This window comes from Rutilus rutilus (genome assembly GCF_951802725.1).
Source record: "Rutilus rutilus genome assembly, chromosome: 8".
In the NCBI taxonomy this organism is placed as follows: domain Eukaryota; kingdom Metazoa; phylum Chordata; class Actinopteri; order Cypriniformes; family Leuciscidae; genus Rutilus; species Rutilus rutilus.
The window spans coordinates 5,002,689-5,011,586 of NC_140222.1; the positions used below are offsets into that span (position 1 = coordinate 5,002,689).

Genomic DNA, 8,898 nt, shown 5'->3' on the forward strand with positions numbered 1-8,898 from the left:
AATGTATGATATCCAAATGATATATGGATTAACTACGTCACAGTTAATCTGGGTTATTTCCTCCTCTCTTCTTCTTTTTTTTTTTTTTTTTGTGGCTAGTAGAAGTTCTGAATGGCCGGTAACTTAAAATTTAGTAGCCAAATTGTCCTGTGAGTGAAAAAGTTAATTTCAAACGCTGGTTCCATGGAACGTTTTTTTGAATTCCGGTTTACTACTTTAAAATAAAGTCTCAGAACGCTCAGAGAACGTATTTTACATGTTGATGATGGACATTATATTAGGGTAAATCTGTTCTTTTAGAGGATAAAGGAAGACAGCACCATTGACAGGATAAAAACGGTGTGTGTTGGCGATCACATCGAGGCCGTCAATGACCAGAGCATTGTGGGATGTCGACATTATGAAGTGGCCAAGATGCTGAAGGAACAAACCCGAGGAACGCCGTTCACCCTGCGCCTGGTGGAGCCCAAGAAAGCGTTCGGTGAGTCCGAATATTAGGCTAATATCTCATATCTGCTGTCAGCAAGCAAATCTGACAACTAACTGCTTGTTTCTTAAAACGAGAATACACATGATTTCAAATGGATTGGTTGTCATCTATTGCTGGTTGTGTTTACCAAGTATGAACCATGTAGGCAAAACACGCTAGACCTTTTATATAATAGTACAGCGCCATCGTGTGGTCAGACTATGAAATAACACGCTTCTGTTTGGAAATGTCCTATTTAAATATCTTTTACTGCCAACTTTGTTCATTATAATTTAAAATGAATAATTATAAATGTATTTATTTTAAAATATGTACATATGTAAACACAATATATATTTAAATCTTAAGTAGGAATGAATTTATATTTTTTATGCTCATGAATACAAATAAGTTATTTAGGAGGATAAATGAGTAGCAAGGCTGCTTATTTAAAAAGTACACACACACACACACACACACACACACACACACACACACACACACACACACACACACTAATTTGTATTCAAATAAAAAAGAAACCTTACATTGTACTGTACAGCGCCATCATGCGGGCAAACAGTGGAAAAAGTAATGAAATAAATGAGTATAAAAAATATTTTACATGATATTTTTAGGACATAATTTTATATAATTTAGGCTATATGAGTCGTGTGAGTAGGTTAGAACACACATTTGTAGCATTTGAGTCACTGATGAACACAAACACATTGATGCAATTTAGCAGAATCATATCTTGACCTTGCCATAAAGGAAATAGGAGTACCTAACTCAAAATCCTGAAGAGGAGATTTCCTCAAATTGTACTTTTATAATAAGATTCCGTTATGAATCACAGAAATGATTTGTCATTATTTGTCAGAGGAAACGTTTAAAGCGAGGCAGACGGGAAGCTGTTTATGACGTCAAGAGTCACGAAACACTCGGTTTAACAAACACACACTGCCTGAGAAAGTCACAATGTGTTTTATCTACATATGATGGATATAGTAGCCTAGTAGCTTTGCTCCGCAGGTCTGATCCCTCCTGCCATAATTACAGTCTCTGTACAGTAAATACTAATAATTACCCGGTGGTTTTCCTCCCACAGGTCTGAAAAACAAACACTAATCTCCATCTCTACACCTCGACACGCTCCACAGACTGAGCACATTCAGAATTAGCCTTAATATGCCAGCGTAGCGGCTTCTGCTTTCTGTGACAGCAAATTACTGCTGTTAATAATTGAAAGGCCTTTGATTATCATTATAGCATTAGCTAATTGGATGTTTTAGAGTGATGGATTAGCCTTTGTGAGAGAAAGGCGGGTAATTACACTCCCGAACGCGCACTGAATTCACTCTGTGTTTGTGGATGATCAAAGTCAGCTCTGGCTAATTTGACGCTAATGTAGCTTGCTAGCTAACTAAAGGTAGTGATGCGGAATACTTTTCAGTAGCATGACTGTAGGTTAGTTTAGATTTTCTCCTTTAGCATATTTGAAGAGTGCAGTTTGTAGCTTGTAGCGTGGCTAACTCCTATTTTTTTTAACGTTTAGCGTAATTTACTGTAAATTAGGTGTCTTGACAACATTTCAAAAGTTGCTTCTCAATCTACAAGCTACACTTAATTAACCTTCTGAAAACATTTATACCACAAAATACAGTAGCTAACTAATAAAAGGGATCTCTCCCTTTATAAGTAGGCTATACATGTAAATAAATATTAATATAATTAACAGCAAAAAATTATAAAACTACTTTACATTAGTATTTATTACATAACATATTAAAAAGTATATATATATATATATATATATATATATATATCAATTAATATAAATAATATTTAAACATTTATATAATATTGAAGTTTTTAAGTATTTTTTAAGTATTTTATTATTTTTTTAAAGTAAAAAAGAAATATGATTGAAAAGTATGCATATGTTTATATTAATATAATTATTACCAAGAATAAATATAAATAAACATTAATATAATTAACAGCAAAAATGTGTACAGCCATTTTTACAACATATATTAACATATTTATTTTAAATATATATGAATAATTATTAGATAACGTAAATATTAAAACGTATATATATATATATACTTGAATATTACTATAAATATTTAAAGATTTATAATATATATAAATATTTATATAAAGTTTAGGTTTTAATTTTTTTTAAGTAACAAAAATGTTTTTGTTTTAGTAATAACCTTGATATACACATACACACAATAATAAAACAACATAAAATATAAGAAACTAGTCTAATATAGTCTTATGCAAAGAAAAAAAAAAGTTAATATAATCTACATTTACAGTAACAGACTGAATGCCAGATATGAGCTGTCCCAGAGGGCATTTTCTCAGAAATTTCCCATCCATAAACAGGAACTGAAGCCTGGAATTTGCTTTCATCAATTGCTATTGGGGATTCAATCTGTTTTCCTGTTGCAACCACTTTAAAATGAAGTGTGTGTGTGTGTGTCAGACATGATCGGCCAGAGGACGCGAGCGCCCAAGTCCAGCGAGGGCAAGATGGTGAGCGGGAAAGAGACTCTGCGTCTGCGCTCCAAAGGCTCGGCCACCGTCGAGGAAATGGTGAGTTCAGCGTGAAACTCCAGGACAACTTTTGCTCTCTAACCTCTTTCAACTCATCTCTCCATCCATGTGTCTCCCACCAGCCCAGTGAGTTCGAGGACAAGGCCATGAGGAAGGTTGACGATCTTCTGGAGAGCTACATGGGGATCCGCGACCTCGAGCTCGGTGAGAGGTCATCTGAGGCCTTTAGCATCAGATCTTCCCGTAAAAGGAAAACGGCCCTTTATTTCCCATGAATTCACTGCATTACATCATCATCATCATCATCAGCATCAGTGAAAGCATTTTTCTCGACCCTTGGGATGTGGAATAATTCCAGAAAATCAATGAACCATTACAGAGTAACGTTTATTTTTGAACTGTCTTCAGCAAGGCAGGAATGCGATAACGTGAAGATTTTTAATTAATTTATTGTTTTTATATATATACACACACACACACACATTTATATACATATATATTTTTATTTTATTTTCTTTATATATATTTTTTATTATTTATTATAATAAATGTATTATAAAAAATAGATACATTTATTTATTTTATTTATTTATTATTTTATTTATATCTCAGGGCAAATAAACCATTCAAAACTAATATATATATATAATATATATATTAATTTATTTATTGTATTTATATATATATATATATATATATATATATATATATATATATATATATATATATATATACACACACTCACCTAAAGGATTATTAGGAATACCTGTTCAATTTCTCATTAATGCAATTATCTAATCAACGAATCACATGGCAGTTGCTTCAATGCATTTAGGGGTGTGGTCCTGGTCAAGACAATCTCCTGAACTCCAAACTGAATGTCAGAATGGGAAAGAAAGGTGATTTAAGCAATTTTGAGCGTGGCATGGTTGTTGGTGCCAGACGGGCCGGTCTGAGTATTTCACAATCTGCTCAGTTACTGGGATTTTCACACACAACCATTTCTAGGGTTTACAAAGAATGGTGTGAAAAGGGAAAAACATCCAGTATGCAGCAGTCCTGTGGGTGAAAATGCCTTGTTGATGCTAGAGGTCAGAGGAGAATGGGCCGACTGATTCAAGCTGATAGAAGAGCAACTTTGACTGAAATAACCACTCGTTACAACCGAGGTATGCAGCAAAGCATTTGTGAAGCCACAACACGCACAACCTTGAGGCGGATGGGCTACAACAGCAGAAGACCCCACCGGGTACCACTCATCTCCACTACAAATAGGAAAAAGAGGCTACAATTTGCACGAGCTCACCAAAATTGGACAGTTGAAGACTGGAAAAATGTTGCCTGGTCTGATGAGTCTTGATTTCTGTTGAGACATTCAGATGGTAGAGTCAGAATTTGGCGTAAACAGAATGAGAACATGGATCCATCATGCCTTGTTACCACTGTGCAGGCTGGTGGTGGTGGTGTAATGGTGTGGGGGATGTTTTCTTGGCACACTTTAGGCCCCTTAGTGCCAATTGGGCAACGTTTAAATGCCACGGCCTACCTGAGCATTGTTTCTGACCATGTCCATCCCTTTATGACCACCATGTACCCATCCTCTGATGGCTACTTCCAGCAGGATAATGCACCATGTCACAAAGCTCGAATCATTTCAAATTGGTTTCTTGAACATGACAATGAGTTCACTGTACTAAAATAGCCCCCCCAGTCACCAGATCTCAACCCAATAGAGCATCTTTGGGATGTGGTGGAACGGGAGCTTCGTGCCCTGGATGTGCATCCCACAAATCTCCATCAACTGCAAGATGCTATCCTATCAATATGGGCCAACATTTCTAAAGAATGCTTTCAGCACCTTGTTGAATCAATGCCATGTAGAATTAAGGCAGTTCTGAAGGCGAAAGGGGGTCAAACACAGTATTAGTATGGTGTTCCTAATAATCCTTTAGGTGAGTGTATATATATATATATATATATATATATATATATATATATATATATACACACACATATACATACACATATACATACACGTACACACACACACACACATATATATATAATATATATTATATATTTATTTATTATTTATTATAATAAATGTATTATAATGAATAATAAATTAATTGATTTATTATATTTATTTATTATTTTATTTATATCTCAGGGCAAATAAACCATTAAACACAAATATATAAAATATCTAATAAATATCTAATTTAATTAATTGTTATATATATATATATATAATTAAAAACAACTTATGTAATTAATCTAATTTTGTTACTTAATATACTTAAATATTAAAAGACTTATTTTATTCAGCTACTCACAATTTTTTTGTCAAAAAAATAATCTCATTATCATTTAGTTTAACTTGATTTACTAAAATAACAAAAAATTTATATATATATATAAAATACCATATAGACATATTTTTTTAAAAATATAATAAAATTGATAAAAACACAACAAAATTTCCATCATTCCAAAAGAAAATCAACTTAAGATTACAGAGTAAGGTTTTTTTCAGAAAGCCTTTTTTGTATTATTATTATATAATTATATTTATTTATTATATATTTATTATATATTTTATTTATTTATTATTTATTTGTTATATATATGATTATATAATAAATATATATATATATTTATATATTAGTGCTGTCAATCATTAACTAATTAATCACACATTTTTCTCTAATTATTCACCATTAATCGCACCTAACATTAAAGTTTTTAATATATTTTTATATTGTAATAATTTCACATTAAATCTCCAAATTGATGTAGAAACAACAAAGACAGAATATTTTAAATATTTGTTTTAGCAGGTATAGGAAATATACATAAATTGAATACAGTTATCAAACACTTAACAGTCTTCACTGCAGAAATATTAAATCAAATATAGATTAGTCCTTATTAAAGCTACAAAAGTTATTCAGTCAAAAGCAGTGAGTGATTTTCTCTTTTTCTTTTGTTCTTTGATTGACATTAATGACAGACTGCATCAGGTTTATTAGGCTGCTGTCACTTTAAGACCTGACGCACACAGATCTGACACGCATTTTCTTACTCTTTAACTCATTTAAGACTTAACTGAACTCATTTAAGACTGTGCTTAAGTAGGATACTCAACAAAACAAGCATTTTTGATTATAATTTTGTGTTTTTGTCTGTTAAAGCGTGAAAGAGAACTTCATAATTCCAAAAAAACGACAACTTAAGATCACAGAGTAACGTTTATTATTAGCTCTAACATGTAAGTCGTAACATGATGTAAACCCTCTATATATAGTCACAAACACAGGAAAACACACAGAACACTTTGTTGGAGGTGTTTTTGATTTCGTATCTCGCTCATGTCCTACAGCGACGACCATAGTGGAAGCCGGGAAGAACAAGCAGAACCCGGATGATTTTGCAGAGGCGCTCGACTCCGTTCTGGGCGACTTCGGTTTTCCCGACGTCTTTCTGTTTGAAGTGTGGGGCGCTCTGGGAGACGTCAAGAACGGGCGGATTTAGAGGTAAGGCCTGAAAACTACATGGGTTCGGATATTTCTTGGCATTTGTGGAAGAAAAGTGAACCAGATCATCTCAGGAGGCCTTTATTTACATCCAGTCCTTACAGAAAACCATTAGCAACAAATGTTAGACTTCACATGCTAACGCTATCTCACACGAACACATGCTTTTCCTCCTCTGTTTTGTTCCCCCCAGAGTAAGTCAAGACATCTTAGAGGTTGATCTGTGATGTCTGTCATCTATTTTCATATACTCAATCCTCCCAATTCCCACACTGATCCCGAGGAAGAATGGGGAACATCAAGGTATTAGCGGCTAAACAACGGGCTAACGCAAACATTCAAGTGTGTAGAGCAGTACGAAGTCGGTCACACTGTATTTCCCACCGATCTGTATAGCTAACTAGGGGTTAAACCAATCTTTTTAAGTTTTACATTATATATTTGACTTTAAAAGCATTACAATTAAGTATATGATAGCAGACATTAGCTTAGCTTAGCCTAGCCTAGCCTTTGTTTGTTTTTGTCTTTTGTGTTATGCATTGTGTTACAGGTGAAATGAATGATCTTTTACGATTAATGAGATCTTGTGACATGAATGGCTTGTGTATATATGAATCATCACTTATTGACACAGTTGAATTAATTATATGTACACATTTAATGTGTAGCTATTAAACTAAAAAAATCTGCTAAGTGTTTGTGTATTGCATATCGTGTTTTACAATGTACGTACCCCCTTTTGGATGACCTGATGTGACATATTTGAATATGTGTAAAGATTAAAAACACTCCAGCATACCACACATTTTGTATCCAGAGACTTTTTGTACATTCGTACGTAAAAGAGAGTCGCTCACAAAATGGCTGACAAAAGTCCTTCAGTAAACGCGGAATCAAAATTGATGCAAAATTTACTTTCTTAATTATCTTTCCACATCTCGTATAGTACAATGGTCAAAAATCCCATCCATTTTTTACATAACGGCATTGATTTTTAACGATAACTTGTATGATAACTTTTAACGATAACTTGAAATAAGACGTTTGAAATAACGCAGAAATAAAATAGAATATAAATATTGGACGAAAAACTTTAACTTAAAAAAAAACTTTTTTTGCAAGCAACAATTTTTTTTTTTTTTTAATATTTCTCCATCGTTTTTAATTAATCTATGTCATTCGCAATTCCTCAGGTTATTGTAGTTCTTTCCTTCACTGAAGCCGTTAAATACAGTCCTGTATTTTTGTCCGATTTTCAAATACTTTTTTGCTTCAAATCAAAGTGTGTAGTGTTTAAATTCACATGGCTTTTTAACAATTTAATTAAGTTTTTAAAATGAATAGGAAAAACAGTCCAGGAACCCTGAAAAAGTGGGCGGGCACTATTTCACTCTAAGGCCCCACCCCAAAAATAACATCACCAAACACTCTTATTTTCCAACCCCTCCCCCTCTCACATCAACTGTCACTTCACATCATTAAATCACTGGCCAACTGATAAAATCAAGCCCCGCCCACTTTTTCACGCATAAAGTTACTTTCAAAAGAGGATTTTCTCTCTTTTGATCACTACCGTAGACATCAGTGTTTATATCTCAACTATAAACTTCTATCCCAGTTCTTCTGTGTTAATCTAAATTATTGTAAGACAGAAATAATGTGTTTCATGCATGACAACTGCTCTCTCTCTGGATCAAACACAGATCTGAATGTTAATGTGATGTTGTCAAAGGTTTAATAGACACATATAAATCGTTGTCATTTAGGAATAAGATCACTTAGGTGTTTGAATCGAGATGTTTTAACGATTAATCGCGCGGCTCTAGCTAGCGGATGAACTTCAGTGTGCGCTAGGCCTCAGCGGCATTACTTGCCAAAAAAAAATCATCTCTACCAAAGATGCAAATACTTGAGAGAACAATTGGCCAAAGCAATCCAAACAAAAGAGGGTTGAATAATGAGTTTGGGTTTACATACAACATAAATACAAAAAAACACAATTATTCACTCTGACAGCGTTTGATGCTAACCTTGTGGTTTCCTCACACAAGAATAACCAACGTTGTGCTAGAAGTTATAGACAAGACAAGACTGTTCCAAGACAAGACAAGAAAAGTTAAAGTTGGGAGGCGTTTAGGCGAGTGTGTGGTCCTCCGTCTTATCAGCAAGGAAAAGGGAGTGCATATGTCTAGGAAACGAGCCAAAACTGCAGTTTTCCCAAAGTTTCTACTGTACGGATTCCTCCACGTCTTGAACATGTTCGACAAGAGTTTCTTGGCCAGCAAATCAAGAAAAGGGTCAAAAGGATGAACGGCCTTA

At 33.8% G+C, this 8,898-nt stretch overlaps 1 protein-coding gene across 1 annotated transcript in view; it reads left to right on the forward strand.

The window, feature by feature from the left end:
- The window catches only part of gipc3 (GIPC PDZ domain containing family, member 3), a gene marked incomplete at its 5' end in the record, with an annotated part of 9,490 nt that extends 2,620 nt beyond the window's left edge, over nt 1-6,870 (forward strand). The window contains 5 exons of the mRNA XM_084415699.1: nt 301-481; nt 2,973-3,082; nt 3,166-3,247; nt 6,426-6,579; nt 6,773-6,870. Coding sequence (XP_084271825.1) covers nt 301-481; nt 2,973-3,082; nt 3,166-3,247; nt 6,426-6,577 — 525 coding nt within the window. The 3' untranslated portion in view covers nt 6,578-6,579; nt 6,773-6,870. The remainder of the gene's footprint in view (nt 1-300; nt 482-2,972; nt 3,083-3,165; nt 3,248-6,425; nt 6,580-6,772) is intronic.
- Nucleotides 6,871-8,898: the final 2,028 nt, after the last annotated feature.